This window comes from Callorhinus ursinus, unplaced genomic scaffold, assembly GCF_003265705.2.
Source record: "Callorhinus ursinus isolate GAN/ISIS: 27379988/994484 unplaced genomic scaffold, GSC_fseal_2.0 scaffold8, whole genome shotgun sequence".
Classification (NCBI taxonomy): Eukaryota; Metazoa; Chordata; class Mammalia; order Carnivora; family Otariidae; genus Callorhinus; species Callorhinus ursinus.
The window spans coordinates 42,619,651-42,642,797 of NW_027397070.1; the positions used below are offsets into that span (position 1 = coordinate 42,619,651).

General features: G+C 52.8%; 1 protein-coding gene across 3 annotated transcripts in view; it reads left to right on the plus strand.

Moving 5' to 3' along the window:
- Positions 1–23,147, plus strand: part of SMOC1 (SPARC related modular calcium binding 1) — a 150,150-nt gene that overhangs the window by 121,534 nt on the left and 5,469 nt on the right. For all 3 annotated transcript variants that reach the window (XM_073895427.1, XM_073895428.1, XM_025870476.2), the window contains exons 8-11: positions 10,421–10,613; positions 11,205–11,287; positions 13,029–13,134; positions 22,463–22,707. In XM_073895427.1, the coding sequence (XP_073751528.1) occupies positions 10,421–10,613; positions 11,205–11,287; positions 13,029–13,134; positions 22,463–22,707 (627 nt within the window). The remainder of the gene's footprint in view (positions 1–10,420; positions 10,614–11,204; positions 11,288–13,028; positions 13,135–22,462; positions 22,708–23,147) is intronic.

Consider the following 23,147-nt stretch of genomic DNA (forward strand, 5'->3'; position numbering starts at 1 on the left):
TTCCCAGTTGTCTTGCTTCTTCACCCCACCGCATCTGCTTTGGACATAGGGTGCGGTGGTGGGGCACGTGAGGTGAGGTGAGAATATGATCCGCCTCTGGGCCTTGCTTGAACAGCGAAGGTTTTTCAGTAGGTGAGTTTGTATGCTTTTTGGTGTTGATAGCAAAACCATGTGCCCTAGCATTTTCTTTTGGCCTCTGCTCCTAAAAACCTGAAACTAAAGGTCCTGCTAAGGTACTGTAATTGGCTCCTTCCAATTTGCTAGAAGTCAACTATGGTCTCTGCTCTGTCGGAGGATCCTCATTCTGTGTTTATTTGTAAAATGGCTTTGCGAGAAGGCAGGGTATATATCTTATAAACACACTCACACAGTGTTTTGGGAGATGGAGAGTGAAGTTATGACACTTTGACAAATTAAAAACTCTCTCTCCCATTCCCTCCCCCCAGCCCCGCCCCAGCATGTGCCCCCTCCTTCCTTCTTGCCTGCATTTTTATTTGCTAGCTCTGGTCCTTAAAGGAGGGAGCTTGTCAGATCAAGGTCAATGAAGTTACTGAGCAAAACTAGAAAGAAGACAGCTTGCCACTTCTTAGTACTTGTCATTGCAAAACCACTGGGAAGCATTTCACATTCTTTTTGGTGGAAGGGTCACATGAGCTCACTTAATGGCATGAGGCAGGAGAGATGGAGCCTTTTCTAAAATTTGAGGGGATGTGAGTCAGTGATGCTTTGGGGGAAAAGTTAAAAAAGAAGTGCCTGTATGCTATATTGGGACGATCCATCCTCGAAGAAGTATCTGCTGTAGAATTTATATCTTGTTTTCCTCCACTCCTCAGTTTCTTCTGTGTGGGAAGGCAGAAGTCAGTGCTTCCAACAATGGTGAACCATGCCTGGCCATTTTAGGTTCCACAGAGAGAAATTATTTACACAGGATGGTTGGTTTGTAATTTTCCCTTCCACGTCCTCACCCACGACATTTTGTCCCAGAAGCACGCCCTATTTACAGAGAACCGACTGCAAACACCCCTGTGAGTAGGTGCCCTCAGCCAGTGTCGGGGTTGTGGGATGGGCGTGGTGACTTTTGTTCTGGAGATGGGGCCTCTGAGCCACAGCAAGACTCTGAAAGGGTTGAGAGGTACAGGGGAGAACCTGGAACCGACAGCCTTGCCCCTCACGTAACCCCTCCCTGGTGCTTATGTTCGGCGGGGGACGTGGGAGGCGGAGTTTGGTACGTGGGAGGTGGGGTTCGGTACGTGGGAGGCGGGGTTTGGTACATGGGAGGCGGAGTTTGGATCAGGTACCTGAGTCGTGGGGAAGCGCGCCCGATGCTCCCTAATTGTAAGGCTGTGGGTCTCGAGAGTGCGTCATCTAGTACCACCACTTCATATTCAATGACAGAAAAGAGCCCCGGCTAGTCAAGGGCCTCGTCCAGGGTCACAGGCCCATCAAAAACAGCTACGTGCCAAGGCCTCTACGTGGTGCGAAGGGGGAGGAAATGCAAGGAATGTCTAAGGAAGGAGCCGGCTGTTGGTCCTTGGTGTGCCAAAGGGAGGGGGCCGTGGTGCAGTCCACTGCAGTGCAGGGAAATGTTCTATCACTGATCTTGTTTTGAGTTGCTGGCATGGTGAGCATAGAAAGGAGACTGATTCTTAGTTACATTATTATTTTTTTAGTTTTCGTACAGGCATTGTGCCTCTGTATCGCCTGCACTTGGCCCAGACTGAGCCCATGACCCACCCTTGATCCATCCCTGCAGTCCAACCGAGGAGACGAGTTATTCACGGGGATGGGTCAGGAAGCCCAGGTTCATTCCACATTTGCTGAGGACACTGCTACCTTAGACCGGCTAAGACCTTAGACCATTTATCAGCTGACTCTGGGGCCAGGTTAAATGCCTCTCCTGCTTCATTTAATCCCCCCGAGACCCTATGGGGTGTTTGCTATCATTACCCTGCTTTTACAGATAAGGAACCTGGGACTTAGGGAGCTGAAGGGGACTGCCCGAGGTCACAGAGCTAACGTGGTGGAGACTGATCTGTCTGACCCCAAAGCCCATGCTCTTGGCCACCACCCTGTATGGCCTCTACTCCAGCTGTTGTTGACTTCCATGAAACAGCCGCAGAGCCCTCCCTGTGCCAGGCCCTGGGGTGGAGTGTGCAAGAGTGGGACAGCTAGGCTCTTACTCTTGCTTTCTGCCTTGCCAAGGAAGCCCAGGTGTCCCCACGGCACCCCCACTCCTTTTCCTCTGACTGCCCTGAGTTCTCTCTGGCATTTGGGAACAGCCATCCCACTGAGCCTTGCTGCCTCCTCACCTATTCTGGGCCAGAGGTGAAGAGCATCTCTTGGCCAGTTAGTCCATCAGAAGCAGTCATCCGCTTCAGAGACCAACCTCCTCCAGTGGTCCAAAGTCCCTCTGTAGGTTAAGATTGGGTGATGGTATCATTTTCACTTCATTTGGGTACCCACCTGCTAGAGGAAAGGGCCTTTAGATTAAAGAGATGGGAGAACCCATCCCAGTGGAAGAGGTGACTGTTTTAAATTTGTGCATATTCTGTTTCTGTTCTCCCCACCCCCACCTCTACCTGCTACACCCCTGAGCACAGTTTCAGGGGTTGACTCCATTCTGTTTGTCAGTGAGGCTGTTTCTTCTCTGACCTGGCAGGGCCTCTCCTCTGGGCCTTTCCTTTCCTAGGCCTGTTGTCTGTCCTCAGATCTGAAGTGAGCCCTGAGCAATGGTTCTGTGCATTCCCCTCCTCTCTCGGGGGCTCTCGCAGTCCCTAGATGACTCTGACTCAGGAATCGGTGATGGCCAAATGGCAGCTCAGTGCTGGGTGTGATGGAGGGCCCATGGTGGCAGGCCAGAGCCAGCCCCACACATGGTGCTTGGAAAAATGGTCCTCTGGGGTCCACTTGGCCCCTCCTTGTGAAAAACTGCAAAGTCCACAAGTAAGAAAAATAACCTCTTCACATAGTTGGCTTGAAACCATAGGTGCCAAAACTCTGTGTGGCTAAGTAAACAAAAAGGGCCTGCTCCGCGACGGTCCATAAATCACTCCTGAAGATGATGGGCTCCAGCAGCACGTCCTCCCCTGGAGACCACATCCCCAGCCCTTCAAGACCAGGAAAGTCACTGCCTTCAGACCTGGTCCTACCTGTCTCTCCTCTGTGTCTGCAGTCTCCCTTGGTGGCGGATTCTCTGCCCTGAGTCGGCGGCGTAGATGACTGCCACCCTCCCATGCTGACTCAGGGAACCCGGAGGCCGGGACCACGAGTTCTTCTGCCTCTGGAATTTTAAGTCGTGACTTAGGAAAGGTTGTTTTTAACACACGGCTTGTTATTTTGGGTTATTGTTCAGCATTGCATTCATTTTTGATAAGAGGCTAGGTGGGCGTGTGGTATTGGAAGGGGTTTCAGGCTAGTTGTGGGCGACACAACGCTAGTGTTTTCCTTAATGTTCTTGGCCTGCTGGACAATTCCTTTCACAGCGAAACATAAATAAGCTCCTCTCGCTTTCCAGGCGGGTCACCTTTTACTGATTTTTTTTTTCCCCTAAGAAAATCCAGTGCTTGATAGTCTGAGGGTGGAGTGTAGCATTTTCCAGGATGAGTCAAGGGGATAGATATTCTTTTCTCAGCCTCTGTGGTCTCAGCCCCACCGTTGGCCATTTACTCAGCGGTGGGTGGCCCCATGTCTGAAATGTCAGGCTAGAACAGAATTCCGCAGCTGGAGATGGCACATAGCAAGGATTCAAGCAAGAGAGGGGTTCTTGGACTAAATACTCTTTCTGTATCCTTTAAATAGAGACTCCATGGTTCTGCTGTGAATAAGGAGCTGAGGGCCAGGGGTGGGAGCAGGGGAGGATGAGGAAGGGTGCCAGAGAGTCCTCGCTCTCGGGAACCTATGGTCCAGACAAGTCACGGCCCCAGGGGTGACAGCTCCTCGAGGGGAGCAGATACTCAGTCCTAGACTCAATAGAGGGAGACTTCACTGTAGGTTGGGGCCCTCAGGGAAAGCTTCAGGGACAGAGGAAGGCCTGAAGTGAGGATAGGCTAAGATCTCAGGGCTAGTTCTTTCTTCTTACTGTGTCTTACAGAACTTTCGTGACCTCTCCAGAGGCTGACACGGTGCCAACCTAGGCCCAGTACCAGACTGTGTGAGAACCTGTGTCCACCAAGGCCCCTGACCTCCTCTGCGTCCTGTGAGCCCTAATCTCATGGGTCACTCAGGATCCTGGGTCAGGTCCAAGACTCCGGGAGCACCCTCCTCTCTCAGCCCACTGTCCTCCATTCTGTCAGCTTCCCACCTCCTTTTGTCTCTTAAAAGCAGCTCTTGGTCAGGATGGCCTGAGCAGCTGTCCTTAGTTACCAACCATGCCTCCACTGGGAGGAGAGCTTCTGGTTCTTTCTCCAGGAATATTGCATCATTCATCAAGGCACCTTCCCAGTGCACATTTCTATGGCCCGTGACTCTTCTTGGTTCTTCTGTGTATGGTTTTCTGTAAGACCAGGTTTTTTTTTCTTGCTCTCATTTTTCATACGGACCTTGTGATGGTTTATTTCATGTGTGAACTTGGCTAGGCTACAGTGCCCAGTTTCTACACCAGTAGACTAGTGTCTACACTAGTCTAGATGTTGCTGCAAAGGTATTTTTTCAGATGAGATTAACATTTGCATTTAGTTGACTTTAAGTAAAGCAGATGACCCTCCGTAACATGGGCGGGCGTCGTCCAATCAGTTGAAGGCCTTCAAAGCAAAAACTGAGATTTCCTGAAGAAGTAATTCTGCCGCCAGACTGTAACACAGAAATCCTGCCTGAGTTTCCGGCCTGCTGGCCTGACCTATATTGACTTTGGACTCAAGATTGCAGCATCATTCCTACTTGAATTTCTAGCTTGCAGGCCTGCCTGGCAAACTTCACACTTGCCAGCCCCATGATCATGTGAGCCAATTCCTTAAAATAAATTTCTATTCATAAATATGAATATATATAGAGAGATATATATGTGAATAGATAGAGGTAGATCTATATATATGGATTTTTTGAAATATATATCCATATGTATATGTATATATATACACATGAATATAGAGAGAGGGAGGTAGATCTCGATACAGACGGATCTAGGTATCTGGGTATAGATGTAGATGTAGATATAGGTCACTTATTGGTTCTGTTACTCTGGAGAACCCTGGTTGCTACTGACCTGCCCCGACTAACTGCCTTCTCCCCACCCTGCCTCCATCACCATGAGGGTCCCCTGCTCTCTTTGCAGAGAGTCCACGATGTGACTGGCCCACGGATACCTGCTGACTCGGGTTACCCAGTGCCTCAGCTTTTCTCTCTGCTCCTTCTTTTAGCAGCTTCTCTTCTGGAAGGCAGCAACCAGAAAGAAAGACCAGCCCAAGGACCTGAAACTCGAATCTTCTAATGTTTATGTTTGTTGGTCATTTTTGTTTAAAAAAGAAAAAAGTGAAGAAGAAAAAAAGGAAAAAAAATGATAAAGGAGAAAAAGTTCCCAGGACAAAAGGATAAACTCTGGCCTAAAATCAGGATTGGGGCTTAGCCGAGGATTTGGGCTGTCCACGCCCTCCTTTGCTCCTAATTACCACGAGTAATTGAGAGGCACAGAGGCAGGGACTAGCCACAGCAGGCCGAGCTGTTCTCCATGCTGATCCTGTCTTGGCGGGACCCGTGAGAGCCCATGCCCTGGGCCTGCAGACAGGGTTTAGGGTCGTCTGGTTCAGCCTAGTCTCTTCCTCGCCTGTCCCCCTCCCTGCCGCTCCCGCCCCGCTTCAGGCCTGCTTTGCTCTGGTGCTAGAGTAAGTGGCGGCAGAGAGGGCTGTATTTTTGGGTGGCAAGGGCTGGCCCGTGTCCTCCCTTCTTCCACGGGATACTGTTCTGTTGTATTTCTTCTCTCAGGCAGCCAGCGGTCTGTCGGTGAAACTCAAAGCCCGCATTGCCCGGTGAGGAGTGCCGTGGCTCTCATCTCTCCTTCGAACCATCCTGGCATTGGCTTGTGCGGGTGGGGTGCGCGAGTGTGTGAGAATGCGTGGGCCTGTCTCCGCACGCCCCCTGGCCGGCCCTGACTGCTCCCCTCGCCATCAGGCCAGACCTGCTGATGTTGTCGTCCTTCCCTGAAGTTTCTGAAGCAGAGACCGAATGTTCCAAAGCAGTGGACATGTCTCCTTCTGGGCAGCTCCCTCTCTGAACCAAGGGTCAGGAAGAGACCCTTGAAGGAGACCCCTTGTCTTACATTATTGCAAGGTGACTTCTTGGTACCTGGGAAAACGGATAGTTGTGAATTTTGAGGTTCGTTTGGGAGGCGACCCAGAAGGGCAGAGAGTGACAGCGGCCCTAAGGATGGGGCTGGCTTCTGGGTCCTCAGATACAGAATGAGTTTACGCCCGTTGGTACATTCTGATTTGTATTTGCATGGCCTCTGGAGAAGCTCTGAGGGAATAATTGATTGACTGATTGATTATTGATCCACTGATTGACTGAAGGGTGTGAGAGGGCTACAAAAGTCCTTATATAAGAGGCAAATTGATAAATATGGAGTTGAGCAAGTCGAGGTGTTTCACATTCTATTGCTGGGTAACAAACCACCCCAAAATTAATGGCTGACAACAAAAATAATTTAGCCTTTCTCATGTTTCTGTGGATTGGCTGGGTGTTTCCTTGACTGGCTGTGTCTGAACTCACTCCTGGCTCATCCAGCTGGAGGGTCCATGGGGCAGGAGTGGCCAAGATGGCCAAAGTCACACCTCTGGCAGTTGGTGCTGGCTGCAGATTGAGGGCCTCCTGTTTTCTTCTGTGTGCCTTTCATCTTCCAGTGTGCTGGCCTGGCTTCTTCTGTGCTGCTCTCAGGGCAGCTTCTAAGAAGGTGAAAGGTGAGGCTTCAGGACCCCTACAGGCCTAGGCCTGGAAGTGACCCCCTGGAACCCCAGTCTGCCCTTTGCATTGGTCAAAGCCAGTCAGCGTCCAGGTGGAGGGGCCTGCACAAGGGCGTGGATACAGGCAGGTGCAATTCACTGGAGCTGTTTTCTAACTATTTGTCACACCAAGGAAAAGAAGAATTGGGATTCGAGTAAAAATCAGACTAGCATCTGGCAGTGAGAGATGGTATTGAAGAGGGTTTGGGAGCATAGCCCAGGAGCAGACTCCCCAGGGCTGGAACCCCCGCTCTGCTCCTCCCTAGTGGTATGACCTTGAGGAAACCCTGCAGCCAGCCTGTGTTCCTGGGTCCTTCTCTGCTCAGTGAGGGTAATAATAGCACCTATCTTGAGGCTTGTGATGAGCTTGAATTGAGTTAATACAAGTCAAGTGCCTGGTACCAAGCTTGGCCCACGGTAAACACTGAAATAGATGTAAGCTATTCGTATTCATTTTGTGTTCTCTAATGGCAGGTGAGTGACAAATGTGGCTTTAAGTTTTCAGTTCCAAAGCAAAGAGGCAAAAATACTCGGGTACAAGATGTGTAGTCTGTTTAGGCTGAGAAAAATCGTTGGTTCAGAAAAAGCTGTGCTGTGTTAATGGGCAAGTACGTGAGTTTACACACTTGCTTTCAAACGCGTCAGATTTGGGGAGTCTGCAGAATGACTGAGCTGGAAGAACTTCACGCTAAAAGTAAATGTATTTTTCTCCCAGAGCAAATGATTAGAGGCAGTAACCTGTGTCTAAAATTTAGCAAGACGGGCTCAACTGTCAGAAGACCTTCACTGGGGTCCCAGCTCTCTTCTCTCTGGTTGAATAGGAAAATTCATGAATTCCTCCAAAGCTCAGCTTCTTTGTCTACAAAATGGGCATACTCGTAGTGCCCCCCTTGGATGGACAAAAAGATTAAGCAAGCAAAACCCTTTGTCTATCACCTGGCATATACTACTCAATGAGTATTTGCTCTATTATTAGTATAAAGATGTTTTTAAGGGAGATCTCTCTTTTGGAAGATAAATTCTCTGGGTACTCTTCACAAATGGTTAGTGATATTATTATAAACTTCTCCTGTCTCTTTCTTAGAGGGGCATCTGGAATTTTCAGGGTCCGTCCTAAAGTAATAAGCGTATATGCCAACAAGGCAAACCCCTACACTTAGCCTTCTCTCTAGTTCCACCCCAGCCCCCATTTTTCCAAATTAGCGAGCTTTATCACTTGTGTGGTTCTTATTCTCCATCGAACTCCATGCGACCTCTGTGGGAGCTGGCTGCACCCAGGTCAGAGCAGCCTTCAAGGACTTCCAGAAGTCTGTCAACAGCCCCCAAACCACGGGTTGCCACCTCCTCTTAGATGGCTCCTCTCCACATTTCTGCAGTTTCAGGATCCCAACCCTGTGAAGTCAGGTTATCGTTTTCCCTGCCCCTGGGTAAGCTTCCCCTCACTCTGTCTGCCTCTCACTTTCAGGCTGAATTGATGGCTGTAGAACGTTGGCCGGGAGGATCTTAATTTAAAGCGCCTGTCAGAGGTTGTTGCACGAACGTGGTGCCAGTGAAAAGCTGTTTTCCTTTGGTTTTGATCCTCTGTCACCTTTCTCTGGGCATGAAATATGAGGTCGGGAAATAAGGTAACCAAATTGGGATTAGGGGAGCTATTGAAAAACCCTTGCATCGTCCCTGGAAGGGGCCGTGGCTCCATCCCAGCCAGGGGCCCAAGTCAAAATTCTGGGCCTTCAAGCCAGCTTTATGTCTCTGATAAACTAATCAGTTTCTGTCTCTTACTCAAGCTGCCTCCAGAGGTTCTTCTGGTGGTAGTTCTCATCAGGTTCAGAATCCCTAGTCTCTAGTCTGTCAGCTGTTGGAAACTCCTGTTGGTCTAGCCAAGGAGGTTCTGTTTAGTTTTTCTGTGCTTACGTTATAAAAACAGTAGTATTTTTTCATTTTCTAAATTCAAAGTTATATTTTAATAGTGAATGTGTTCGGCATACCCGCTCCCTGACCCTGAGATATTTTTATGTCCCTAAGGAGACAATCCCCTCCCCTGTAAGGAGAATCACTGGGCTATTGCTTTTCAACATTTTTCCTGGGAGTGAGACAAAGAATCTTTTCCCCATTGTGTGACTTTTCCCCAAGACAGTGTTGGGCTGCTTCGCGGCGCTGTGTACCCCTGCTTTGTTGAAACCTCTGTACAGCTCATTTGTGAGTCATTGACGGAGCTGTTATTTCAGAGGTTTGGCTCCTTTAGAGTTGAGTTGCTGTTATTTTGACCGTTGGTGCTATTCAGTGAGTAGCATGAGTCTCCAAGTTGCTGATACCGACCTCCTGGCTTGAAGAATGTATTTTTATAACACACTGTTAACATTTCATGGGATGCCCAAGACTATTCCTGTCATCCTCAAGAGGGAAGTTGTGGTGTCATATTCGTGAAAGAAATAAAGATATAATAAAGAAATAGACAAAACAGAGTAATAGTACAGGTTTATGATGTGACCCCTTTTATTGTAAAAAAACAAACAAGTAGGTGTGTGCATAGGTATTTTCATGTTGTAGGTGCAAGAGCAAAGGTCTAGGGAAGGTAGCGTTTAACTTCGGTGGGATTCTGGGTTTTTCACAATTTTCTTTATACCAAGAAAAGAAACCGCAATACTATTTATTTTTAATAATGAAAAGACAAACGAAAACACAACAGCCGCCCAACAGGAAAGGGAAGTGAGGCAGGTAGACCATTGGGTGGAATTTTCGGGGCAGGGGCCGTGTGGGGCTGAGGCCCCCGAGCTGGCCAGGCCTGGGCCCAGCTCGCAGAAACCAGGTTCGGCCGTTCAGACGTGTTCACGGGCTGCCCACGGCTGTTGAGCGCAGACACTTCCTGTGGGCGTCTCTCTCTCCCACCCGATAGAGCAGCGTTGTGTCCTGGGCTCGGGCCTGTCAAGCCTACTTTGCTCAGCTCTGTTGGAGCCTGGGACGGAGTGGGGTTGGGCCCAGATTCTTTTCCTCCTAGGCGCTGAGCCTCGATCCCCCGGGGCTGGTGGCCGTGGCTCTGTCCTGCTGGGCTCGGGAGAGTGTCCGCACACACGGGCATGCCCGCAGTCAGCTTGTCAGCTCTCAGGGATCAGGTTCCTGCACCTCCGCCTCTCCCAGAGCCAGGAGACTGTGCATCAGCAGGAACCACTCTGCAAACAGCCTGGAAATTCCAAGCCCCCGGGGAAAGTGCCGTTCAGATAAGGAGTGATCCTGCAGCCCCCGGAGGGCTTGTGGCCCGTAGAACGTACTGCGTGTGAGTGCTAATGACCCCTGGCAGTGGAGAGGCTACAGGGAGGTTCTGGGCCTCCACTCCCCACCCCACCCCCACCGTGGGCCGGTGTGGGAACCACAGCTCTGCCTGGTGACTCCCCAGCCATCCATTGCTCGGGGCCAGGCCGGATCCTTGCTCAGAAAGCAGCAATGATAAGCCACGAGAGAGGGACAGTCACCACAGGCTGCCTCTTCTCTTGCAGAGAAAGTCCATTCGTGTGACCAGGAGAGGCAGAGCGCCCTGGAAGAGGCCCGGCAGAATCCCCGGGAGGGCATTGTCATCCCCGAGTGCGCCCCCGGGGGGCTCTACAAGCCTGTGCAGTGCCACCAGTCCACTGGCTACTGCTGGTGTGTGCTGGTGGACACGGGGCGCCCGCTGCCCGGAACCTCCACGCGGTAAGCCCTCCACACCCCCTGCTCCCCATCCCCCAGCCTCGGAGCCTGTCCCGTCCCTGCGATGGACCTGGGGGAGGAGGAGCAGTTTCCTGTTAGGCTAGCCTCACATTTCCCTGCTTGCCTGGCCCAGTGGGAATCATGGCACTAGGAGAACATTTCTGCTCACGGGCAGATAAGGTTCTGGTAGAAAGACCTGGGTCCTAGGTTCTGGTCACAATTCTATCCCCTCCTAGCTGGGTGACCTTGGAAAAGTAGGTAGCCCCTCAGAACCTCAGTTCACTGGCTAGGACGTTAAGGCCCTGCCTGAGTCCCTCAGTTCTGTGGATCCCAAAGATCCTGCGTGCAGAAACAAGGTGACATCGCTCAGCTTGAGTGATGACAGTGACATGCCCGAACATGTCTCAGTGGGCACATTGCTACTGGGATAGCCTGGCAGGTGCTGGACAGCGCAGGAGATATTTTGCTGCCAGCCCTGGGAGTTCTAGGCTTAGTGGCAGCAGGATGGTTGCTGCTGGGCATGGCTCCAGTGGGCTCAGTTCCCGGCCCCTCCTCACCCTTCCCCCCCCCCCCCCCCCGCGTCTCTCTTCCCAGCTACGTGATGCCCAGTTGTGAGAGCGATGCCAGGGCCAAGAGTGCGGAGGTGGACGATCCCTTCAAGGACAGGGAGCTGCCAGGTGGGAGACAAGGCTGCCCCTTGCTGGTGCTCTCACCTCTTTCTGTGCTTCCACCTCCCATCGTGCGGAAGCCGCTCCCTCCTCTGCTCTGACTCTGCTTCCCCTTCTGTAGGATGGGGTGGGGGGTGTCCTGGGATCTGCATCTAGGCCGGGGTTTGTCCCTAATGACTCCTGGGCCCTTGAGCACATTGTTTCTCCTCCTTGCTCTTAGCTTTTATCTTCAAAATGGGTCATTAGGCTAAGACCCTGTCCTTGCAGCCCTGCAATTCTTTGTCCGTCTGGGGTGACTGGGCCAGTGTTCTGGGAGCTGAGAGGAGAGCTTTCAGGGAGGGGCTGTCCTGAGGGGCTTGGGCAGCGTCCGTGGCCGGCCTTGTACGGTGCTTGCACGATCATCCCGGTGGCACCGGACTCCCACTGGAATGTGACACGAGACGTGCAGGCAGGGGGCCCAGGACCTCCAACTGGCTGCTGTGATGGGTTTCTCTTATCTAGAGTCTGCTCTGCCAGGGAGTGACAATAGGTCACTAAATATTGGTGGCTTGGAACACGGTGGTCTTTAGCAAGCACAGACGGGGATCAGTGCTGAGGGGAGCTGGACCACCTTCCCACTCCCCATCAGGACTCCACCCTGGGAGCTGAAAGCAGAGGCTCCTGCAAGTCCGGTTGTAAAAACCACCCTGTCCCAAGATGGGAGTCATAGAGGCCAGGGTACCTCCTTCTGGTCATCCCCCCAACGACTGTGAACTGAGATCGTGCGATGTGCCAGGCGCTGGGTACGATCTGGTGCTCGGAATTACACGGGGCTCCCACAGCGGAGGAAACAGAATATACGAATAAATAAATGAATACAAGCCGGTCTACGTAGCCGTGACAGGTGCTCTGAAGGGAAGGAGTAGGAGTGCAGGGAGAGGTGCACGAGACCTGCTTCAGGGCCCCGGGGCTTCTCTGAGAAGGTGGTGCTTCCTCAGGGACCTGGTGGGTTTGTGGAGGGAAGAGAGTGAGTTGTTGTCACAGAGAGGAGGCTTGTGGGAACGGTTGGGGCTGGCAGTCACGAATTTACAGGGACGCCCACCTCCATGGTTGCTCACACCAGCAGAACTAATGCGTGGGGGAGAGACTTGGGATTTTCCTGGAACAGTGCAATGGAGCAAGCGAGAAACAGAGGAAGGGAGGTTTTATCAGCATAACCCAAGCTGGAGGAGACAGAAGTGAAGAAGGGAGTCGGTTCTTGGAGAAATAAACTGGTAGGGCGGCTTGAGTCAACTTTGACCACTAGGGGTTGGCTCCATCCCTTGTGCCCCCTCAGCACCTGCTCCTTCCCGGGAGAGCAGTGTTTCTCACGCTCTAGCGTGACCACCTGGGACCCACCAGGGACCACCTGACCACCCAGACTCTCCCAGAATGAGCTTGCGTTCCCGGGAGACCATGAACTTGGGCGGATAGGGACCCTGTGTACCGAATCCCTAACATTTGACACAGTGGCTCCGTTGACACTCAGCAAAAACTTGTGGAATGGAAGAGAAGCGAAAGCCTGATTTTCTGTTTGTTCTGATGGTCCCTTGTGGGTCATGGGTGGAGAAACTGCGGAGGTTTATGAGACTCTGAGCAATAAACAGTTCCCAGAGTGGATTTGGCTGGACAAGAAGGACTTGGAGAAGTTTGGGAAATGGTGGCCATTGAAGAAGCTGTTTACTTGATTACTTACCTGACAGCTGCCTTTAAACCTCACTTTACCTTTCAGGCTGTCCAGAAGGGAAGAAGATGGAATTTATCACCAGCCTACTGGACGCCCTCACCACTGACATGGTGCAGGCCATTAACTCAGCAGCGCCTACTGGAGGTGGGAGGTGAGAATGTGAGCAGGACTCAGACCCCGTGGGGGATGGGGGTCCCTGACTTTTCAGAAGCTTCAGGAGGCCAGGAGAGCAGGGAGGGGTTAGGCAGGGCAAGGGCTGGTCCCACCTTCTGCCAAAAATCTCACCCTCTCCCCTCCCTGTTCTTTGGGAATTGCTTGTCTCTACCTTTTAGTTACCTGGTTACAGGCAAATTCAGGGTGTCTAGAGACTTCTAGCGCCTTAGTATCCGGAGTAGGTGCACTGGGGTGAGAGTCACAGGAAGGAGGAGGGGTCTGTAATGGGCAGAGGGGGGAGACACAGCGCTTGGTGACTTTCTTCTCTTCTGAGAAGGCAGGACTCCTGTGCCTTTTTGGCTTCCTGAAAATCCCAAGGGCTCCAGCAGGGGGATTGGACGTTGCCATATCCAAATCCAGTTTAGTTCAGGAACTGATATGTGGGCTGAGGCAGTCCTGACATGAGGCTGAAATGCACACACATCCTGTGACCAGCATCCCAACACTCGCTTATCAGTTAGCCCATTAGGTCGGTGGTTGGAGCCCACATGCATGCATGCATCCATCCATCCACCCATCCATCCATCCACCCATCTATCCCTTCAGCACCTGGTGAACATACGCAGCACACCAAGCACTGGTCTAAGGCCTGGGAATGCAGGGCTGTAAGGCATAGTCATGTCTTCAAAGTGTGCAGCTTAGTGGGCACCTTAGGCTGTAGACAGATACTAGCAAATTGTGTGCTAAGTGCTGGAAATGAGGTGAAAGAACAGAGAAGGGTTTGCCAACTCAATCTGGAGGAGTCAGAAAAGCTTCCTGGAGGAGGTGATAGCTGGGCTGAATTTTGAAGGACGGGTAGGACTTAGCCAGTGAAAGAAGGAGAGCCATCCCAGGAAAAAGGAAAGAATACTGTGGCTCCAAGAAAGTGCACATTCATAGTCCAGGACGGCTGGGCCGGGGAGGATGGAGTGAGGGGGAGAGGAGAGCAGCAACAGATGAGACGGAAGGGACAGTCGGGAAGCAGGCAGCCAGAGGGGAGGCACAGCAGCTGGGGGGGGGGCGGGGGGAGGGGGTTGTGGAGGCAGTTCAGGCTCCTACAGCAGTGGAGGAAGTAGCCAGGCTCTGCAGGGGTGGGCAGCCTGCCTCTGAGCTCAGAGGCTCACCAAGGGCGGGGGTGGGGGTGGGGGGTGGGGGGTGGGGCTCGTCCCTCCCTTCTGCTCAGAGGCAGATGTCATCAGCAAGGCAAGGAGTGCCAGCACGGTGACAGGTCCGGGCTCCCAGGCCTGTAAGGGGCCCAGGCTGGCGAGCCACAGAGCCGCAGGGTGTGTATCCAGCACAGGGATGGCAGGGCTGTCAGTGGTGCTGCATCCTGAGGCAGGGGAGGCTGGCTGTCTGCAAAACCCAAGGTGAGGTCCCATCCAAGGGAGTGCAGAGCTTGCCTCCTCCTGGGTGCCATTTCGGAAGCTGCCGGTCCGGTGCACTAACTCAGCAGCCCCACGGGCCTGGGAGCTCTCGGGCTGGTTGCTGGTCTTGCACACCCCGTGGATGGGATCAGGCCTCCCCAGGAGGAGCACAGCACCGCGTCTGAGAAGATGGAGACAGGGGCTGACAGGCTGGCAGATGGGAGCGGCTTGGAGGCAGCCGAGGGTGCTCCGACGGTGCTCAGCCACTGGGCATCTACGTAGAGAGGACCGTACCCATACCTCCCAGGACAGGGGGCAGGGGAGATTGTGAGCACTTATTCAGTATTCCATGTCTTTGTTACTTATGCTTGGAATACCGGTTGTTTCATGAAAAATTGAGGATGAGCTATTTATGTTTATTAGAAGAGAGTGGAAAAAGTACCCAGGACGGGGGGCATGGGCTTCAAAATTCCAGGTCTGGCTGCTTCCCACCCAGAGCCCCCAGGGCTGCTGGCTCTGACCAGCCACTCGGGGAGCCTGCCTGGTGCTTTTGGAGCACTTTTGAGGAGACAAGATTTCAAATGCGTCCCACTTGCTTCCTTGGAAGCTCAGCCCTTGAGCATGGTCTGGCCGGGGTCCCAGGTGGACTGAGGGTGCCAGGGAAGTACCAGACCCGACTGGGTCCTGGGCCAGTGGATGAGGGGCCTGCAGGGGCAGAGGGCACAGGCAGGGGTCCCCAGCCAGGGGACATCAGGACTTGATGCCTTGCCCTCAAATCACAGGCCGAAGGGATCTTTACAGAAAATAAAAACTAAGAAGTGTATGTTTTTAATACCAGTTTTTAATATCAGTGTGTCCTTAGGGAAGAGATTTTTCTTTTTTCCTTTTTTATTATGATTTTATTTATTTGACATAGAGAGAGAGAGCACAAGTGAGCAGAGCGGCAGGCAGAGGGAGAGGGAGAAGCAGGTCCCTACCACCTGTCAGGACCCTGGGATTGTGACCTGAGCTGAACGCAGACGCTTAACTGACTGAGCCACCCAGGCATCCCCCTCTTTTCTTTTTTAAAAACCCTCTCTTTTAGGTGTAATACAGATACAGGCTTGAGAGAAGATTAAAAAAAAATATTCCTTCCTAAACATGCTTTTCATTTTAAGCTCCTATTATGCCAAACCTGTGTTTGGTTTTGATGGGAGCGAAAAGTTTGAACCGCACTGGTAATTGTGTTACTTAGAGGCTGCACTCAAAATCAAAAGACAGGCAAGAGGAACCAAGAAATAGTTTAGAAATCCAGGAAGAGGGGTGGGGGGCAGGAAGAGGGAGAGAAAAGCCCTTGTGGGGGAGGCCGCTGCCAGGCTTACCAGTTTTCCTGGGTTTCAAGCCCTCCAAAGTCTCTCATTATGTTTAGGGTAAGTTCTAGCTCCGAACTGAACTGGCCTGCAGGAGGGTCTCCTGGTGCTCCAGGTGCTGGTCCTTCTCCGATCCTCAAACAGGCCTTGAACCTGAACCCTCCGGGTTCCTGCCTGCCCCCCGGGTCTCCATGGCAGCTTCTGCTTCAGTCTGGAATATCAGGCCCCATCTTCCTGTGACCGGCCCCGATTGTCCATTTAAATGTCACTTTCTTAGCAACCAACCAGTCTAAAGGGGTTACCAGTCACCTTCTATCACCACACTGCTTTTTAATTTCTGAGCCAAGCATTACACCAGCTGATGTTTTGCTGGTTTGTTTATTTATTGCCTGTCTCACCCCTCCTGAGTGAAAATTTAAGTTCTGTAGAGAAGGAACATTGTCTGCCTTCTTCCCTGCTGTATTCCCAGAACTCAGAATAGTCCTTGGCACGTAGTAGATGCCCAATAAATATCTGTTGAATGACTAAGCAGCTAGAAGGATGGGTGGATAGACGGATGGGTCCCTGGGTGATACGGAGCGGCATCTTTATCCTACACATCAGAGGGTTCACCACCTACTGCAAGACTCACTATGAGGCCAACCCTAGCCATCAAATTCACCATGGTGCTTCTCTGTCACCAGGGCCCGACAGCACCCTGCATGGGCCCGAGAGACTTGGGGCACCGTGTGGATGGACCCTGGCCAGGCCCTCTTCTGTGATGTAAGCGCTAAGGCATGGGGCAGAGGAAGGTTGGGCAGCACATCTGGAGTAGGGCTGTGGAAGAAAATTTGGGAATCCAGGCTGCCTGGGCTTTAGCCTTGGCCCTGAATTCAGGCAGCATTGGGCCTGTGGGCACAGAAGGCTGAAGTCAAGGAAGACCCATCTGATCCCTCCTCCCTCCTCTCAGGGTCTGGTAATTAAGGCTGGACATCCGCTGGGGCCAGTGGGAAGAGGGGACAAAGAAGTCGTGTCTTCTCCCCAACCTACCACCTGTCAGGCCTGGAGATTTGGACTTTGCATGAACTCTTACATCCCTGCTCTTCCCTGTTATAAGCGCTGTGTGGGGTTCTGGGGGCAAACGGGGACAAAGGCATAGTCCCTGGCCTGGAGGAGCTTCGGTCTGGTCGAGAGAAGAGGTATATAGTCCATGATTGCGCTATGAACTCAGGGTAGTAATAGAAGCCCTGAAAGTGCCTCAGGGACTTGGGGGCCGGAGGGCATGTGAGAGAAGTCTTCACAGAGATGACATTTGAGCCACATCTTCATGTATGAAGGGGAAATGCCCCAATCTAGATGGACTGAGTCAGAGGGGCCCTAGGGGCCATGATGTAGGGCCTGTGCAAGGAGACGTGAGAAGTATGGCTTCTTAAATCTGGGAGGCAGGCAGAAGGTGAGGCTGTAGATTTGGGCAGAGACCAGATCACGCCCGGCCTTGTGATTCATGCCAAGGGCAGCACGACACCCGTGATTAGGTGAGCATTTTTGAAGAATCATCCTGATGGCTCTAGGGAAGCTGGATGGGAAGGGAGCAAGATGGGGTGGGAAGGTTACAGCCATCATCAGAGGGACAGGTAAGGAGAGGCCGCACTACAGCTATGGGGGAAGGGATGGTTTGCTGAAGCTTTATCGGTGAAATTAATCCAACTTGAAGATGACTTATTAGTTATGGGACATGGCAGGGAGGGGAGATATCTGCTTCCTTTTTGGCCTTCTAGACTGATTTTGGGGTTGGGAGGGGAGCGGTATTGCCCAAATCTAAGAATAGGCAAAGTAGAATGGGGTGTCCACGGAACCATCTGTGGTTAGTGCGTGGGAGGATGGCAGTTCTCAATGAAGGTTTGGGGGATGATGGAATTAACCTCATGGTCCTTCCCGCCAGGGCTCCAGGGGAGGAGAGAGAGGTCCTTCCCGCCAGGGCTCCAGGAGCTCCCTCTTGGATCAGCCCTCCTATGGCGCCCATTAGCATTTATCAGACCCAGAGGAAGAGTTCTGAGACCTCAGCTGGCAGAATCTTCTCGAGCAGGGAAACCCTCTCCTTTCTCCATCTCACCCTAGAGAGAGTCAACTTTGAGGGGAGATGGGGTGGGCTGTGTGAGCCTTCTGGCCCCTCATGTGGTCCCCCAAGGAGAGACCGTCTGTACTGTGGCTCCCTCCTTCCTGCCCCCAAGTAGCGAGGCTACTTGTCCATGGCCTTTCAAGGAAGAGGCTGGAATGTGGCTGACTCGGCATTTCCCAGCCCCACCCGCCCGCCCAGTTGGCAGGGCCCAGACCCCGCTCCAGATGGGGCTCAGTTGGTCTGCTTGGCTTGGCTAGCGCTCCCAGGCTGTCCCGCCTCACCTTCTTTAAAACTGCTTGGGACAGCAGAACAAGGCCCAAGAGCTTGGCCAAAGCAAGTTTTCTTGTGGCGCATGGGGCCGGCTCTCCAGCTGTGCGTTGCAGCCAAGGCCTGGCAGGGGGAGGCTGCAGAAGCAAAACTGAAAGTGTCGAAGGAGAAGGACAGCACCTGACACCTCTCCATTCCGGAGACAACTCAGCGGGGCCAGTCCAGGGAGGGACCTAGCTCGAGTGGGTTCCCTCATCCCTGGAGGCAGGAGTCAACAGGAGAGGCAACCAAACAGCCCAGAGATGGAGCTGACACCAGTCTTTGGATTTGTTTTTCCAAAATCTGGAATTTGGTATCCTTTGGGTGTGACTTTCCATACCATATCCAAGGACGCTTGGATAACTCTACACACCCAGTGAGCCCTTTTAGTAGAGTGGAACCTTGCCTGTAGGGAGGCCCATGGCACGGATCAGCGATATGAAGTGATATAAGGAACCATCTCTCGCCCTCTGATGTAGGGTCCCCAGCCCTTACCTGGTGAGCAGATTTCAATTCCAACAGTCCTGATCTCCAGCAGGGGTTGTGTGTACATATGTGAGAGAAAGGTTGGAGGTTTGGTGCCAGTGTAAGTAAGCCTAGAGCTAGGAGTGCAAGCTGCCAATGTTTTTAGAGGGTGCTTCTAGAAGGCTGCAAGAGCTGGAGGGATCAGTGGGGTATGGCTTTGAGGTCAGGGGTAAGTTTGGGAGAGTCTAACTGTGATGGAAGGGACTCCAATACTGCTTGAGAGGTTTCTGGAAACTCTGGGGGAGGCCCTTTTGCCCCACCCATCCAGCACTTTCCTGGGAGAATCTCAGCTTCTCCTTAACTAACTGAGGCCTCTCTTGGCTCTTTCGCACACGCATGCCCCCTGCCGGTTTGACTAAACCCGGACTCCTGATCCCTTTCAGCCTTGACTCGATCTTGTATGAAGCATGGTGCAGACTTAAGGCTGTTGTAAACCCAGAAACCTGGTTTTCAGAGTTTTAGACTAAATTCCTTCAGTAGTTTTCTATTATGTTTTGTTTTGTTGGAAATATTTGTTGGAAACGACCTCCAAACCCCTCCAGCTACCGTCCTTTGGTCTCCCCACATCTTCTTCCAGAAGGCTCACTGTTAAACATTCTTCTGGGTCCATGGCTGGAGTCTCCTTCCCTCTAGATCAAGCGTTCTTCACCTGAGTCCATGGGTTCGGATGAGGTTTAGGGAGTCCATTAAACCCCAAAAGTCAGCAGAGTGCTATGCGCATATGCAATTTTCCAGAGAAGACCGTGACTTTGTTTAGGTTCTCCAAAGGGTCCATGATCCCTCAAAGCTAAGAAATTCTTGCTTTAAGTGGACTTGGAACTTGGCCAGGGTAAAGCACTGGGTTGGTTCCCAAGTAGGACCCTAGCGTTGCCAGTGTCACATGTAGAGCTGGGCTCTGTGGTCAGGGGTGGGGGTGGGATGTGGGTTTCTGGAAGTCAGAGGAGTTCAGAAGCAGGGAGCCCTATGCTAGCTGGGGAGGAAGGAGGAAGAGGGAGCCCCCCGGGGTCCACAGGGCAGGCTGAGGGTGTGGCAGGGTCAAGGGAACCAGAGACACTGCTTGGAGGGACCTCGGAGGACTTTTCCCGGGGAAGTGAGTATCCTCAGAGCCCCCAGGGCCAGGTTAGGCCAGGGGTCATGGCCGCAGGACCCTGGGGGAGTGAGGAGGGCAGGACCGAGTGGATAAGGGAGACAGGGCAGGGAGGGAGAGTCAGAAGAAAAGGAAGGAGGAGGGAGCAGGAGCAAAATGCTGGTCGCTCTGCGTGGGGGGAACCTCCCAGAGGTTGTAAAGTGGGGCGAAGAGCTGCTTCTTGCGCGGACCAGTCCAAAGGAAGGTGGGGGAGCCCCCTCGTTGGAGTCCCTGAGAACCGGGCTGGCGGGAGCCCCAGCAACACGTGTTGGAGGCAGCGGGCCTCTCCTGGCAGGGTGGCTGGGCGGGATGACCTCATCCCTTCCCGGCTGGGCGACTGAGGCTTTATTATTCCAGCCTCTAGGTAGACATGACGCTATGCTGAGCCTAAAGGTTAAAGAGCTGCCTTTGCCCACGGGGCTCCCAGGGCCCCTGGCGGGAGGGGCCCAGGGGGAGAGCACTCCGTGGGACCGCTGGAGCGCCTCCCTTGGGGCTCTTCCTGGCTCTCCTCCGCAGCCGGGGTGGGGGCTCCTCACATTTAGGGGAACACAGGCAGGCAGGGTGCTTGAGAGGGAGCTGGCCACCCTCCCTCCTGGGCCGTGGACATCTTGATAGAGAATTCTCCGCTGCTCACCCGGTTTACCCTGCAGGCTTGAAAGTGAATGTTGTGGGTGAAACAGAGGGAGCGCTAAAACACCAAAATACCACGAGCTGGCAGAAACAAAAATCTGAGTTCCACAACAAATAGCTCCACGTCTGTTCCAAAGACCTTCGGAGCCTGTCTTCCATGACAGACTAGGCAGATCCCCAAAGAGCCAGGGGCGGATGGTCCCTCACACCTTCCCCGGGTACTCCGCACATTAAACCTGTCAGGATGACATCCCACTGGCAGACGGAGGAATTGTGCTGTCTGGGAATCAGCCCAGGATGCCCAGGGGGTCCTGCCCAGGACTGCAATCCAGTTAATTAGGAATGGGCATTTAGCAGGGATGCCTGGCTTTTTGGGGTAATGAAACTTCTTTTCCCCTAAACGTTGAGGTCACTTGAGGGTGGGAAAGGGAAAGAGTTTGCTGGCTCGTTTATAAGGGTGGGGTCAGAGATGATTCCCCTCCCTTCTGGAAAACTCCGCAAACCCCAGGGAAGAACCCCGAGGTTTTGGCAAGTGCCTTGGATATTTTTCTTGCCAGATACAGTTTCAGAATGTGCTGGCAGCCCGGAACCCCTGGTCCGGGATCCCTGTGTGGAAGTGAGCCCCTCCACCTCCACTTCTGGTGCATGGCAGTGCTGTAGTTTAACCCAGGGCCCTACAGACTGCTTGAAGGTGTTGGCCTCCCAACCTCAGCCTTACTCCCCCCTACAAAGGGAAAGGTGCCCAGGATTTTGAACACAAGGGCCTGGGCCACATTTACTCCGTGCCAAGCCCTGAGGGCAGGAGCCAGAGTCACCCCCTCTGGAGCAGACCAGTCATTGGCTCTAAAAGTTTTACGTATTAGCTAGCACCCTGAATGGGTTTGTGGGGGGTGGGGGAGATAGAGTGTAAGTAAATAAAATGGATGGGTAGGGCGTGCGTACAGCTACACATAAAAACATTGGTCTTGCCACTTTATGTCCTGTGTAGACAGGACTGTGTTAGACGTGTGGTCATCACTGTGCCCCTTGAGCCCAGGAAGCCGCCTTGGTTGCTCTCGTCTGGTACTCCTAAGCAAAATCCCCAGGGGTTCTAGTATACCTGTGGTTTCCTAGGTCCATCCCAGACCTCCAGTCTTAAAACCTCTGCATGGAGAGACGCACCCACAGTAGGTCTGGAACTTGCCAGTTTCAGAACCTCTGTTTGTGTCCATCAATCGAGAGCCTTCTTCTCTTGATTCCTACCATACTTGGTGCCTGACAGGGACAGACCATGGGAACTTCACACGGAATCGTCACTGCCTGATGTCAGGGTATTGGGCTCTGTCTCACCAGGACATTGAGCAGTTTGAGGCCAGGGCCACTCATCCCAGAACCTGGCCTGGTGTTGGGTGTGTGCATGTGCTCAGAGCACGCTTTCCCATAGTACCGTTCATTGAGTGTTCATGTTCCCGGGCCAACAGCAGCTTGTCCTGCAGAGAACACCAGGCCAGGAAGACAGCTTGGATCCCAGCTGCGGTTTACTCAGGTGAATTAAATCTAGCCAATATATCCAGAGCATCCATTGTGTACAAGAACCCTCCTGGCTATGGCAGAGGGTGAGACAGGCTCATGTAACAAGGGGCGGGGGGGCCCACTCAGGGACCCTGGAGAAATAAACTCTCCAGTCTTGAGAGTCAAGCAGGAGAGGATGGTTCAATCCTGCTGCCGGCTGTGTGGGGCCAGGAGGTCTTTGGCTCAGAAGAGCCATTTCTCCCTGGCTGCCAGCAGCACAGCACGAGGACCGTGGCATCTGACCTTGGGGGAGAGACTTGGCGGCAGGGTGGATGGTACCCTGCAGGATCCTGAGTGGGGCTCTCCGGGGCGGGCGGGGGGGTCTGCCTGTGGCCCAGGTTTTCAGAACCGGACCCCAGCCACACCCTGGAGGAGCGCGTGGTGCACTGGTACTTCAGCCAGCTGGATAGCAATAGCAGCAATGACATCAACAAGCGGGAGATGAAGCCCTTCAAGCGCTACGTGAAGAAGAAAGCCAAGCCCAAGAAGTGTGCCCGGCGTTTCACTGACTACTGTGACCTGAACAAGGACAAGGTCATCTCACTGCCCGAGCTGAAGGGCTGCCTGGGTGTCAGCAAAGAAGGTGAGTGCTCGCACCTGTGCTCCTGGCCCTCCAGGACGTGGCTCATCCGGGGAACAGGGACCACGGGCTCCCCCCTGTAGAGGGGACCCCGGGTACTCATGTGTTCAACTACTTACCGAGAGTGTGTGATGCTCTACACGGGATGCCTGGTGCAGTGAAGGAGTTGACAGGTAAAATCCCTGTCCTTCCACAGTCTACCAAGGAGACAGACATGGAAGTATTTACAGACACTGTGCTAAGTGCTGTAGGAGTGCCTCAGGATAGGCCAGGCCACAGTGATGAGTAGACCCACACATGTAATGGCTCAACACAGGACAAGTCTGTTCATCTTGCCCATGCAATAGTTCAGCGGGATTCCAGGTCATGGTGTGTGCGTGCGTGCGTGCGTGCGTGTGTGTGTGTAGGGGGACGAATAGGAATGGAGATTGCTCTGTGCAGTC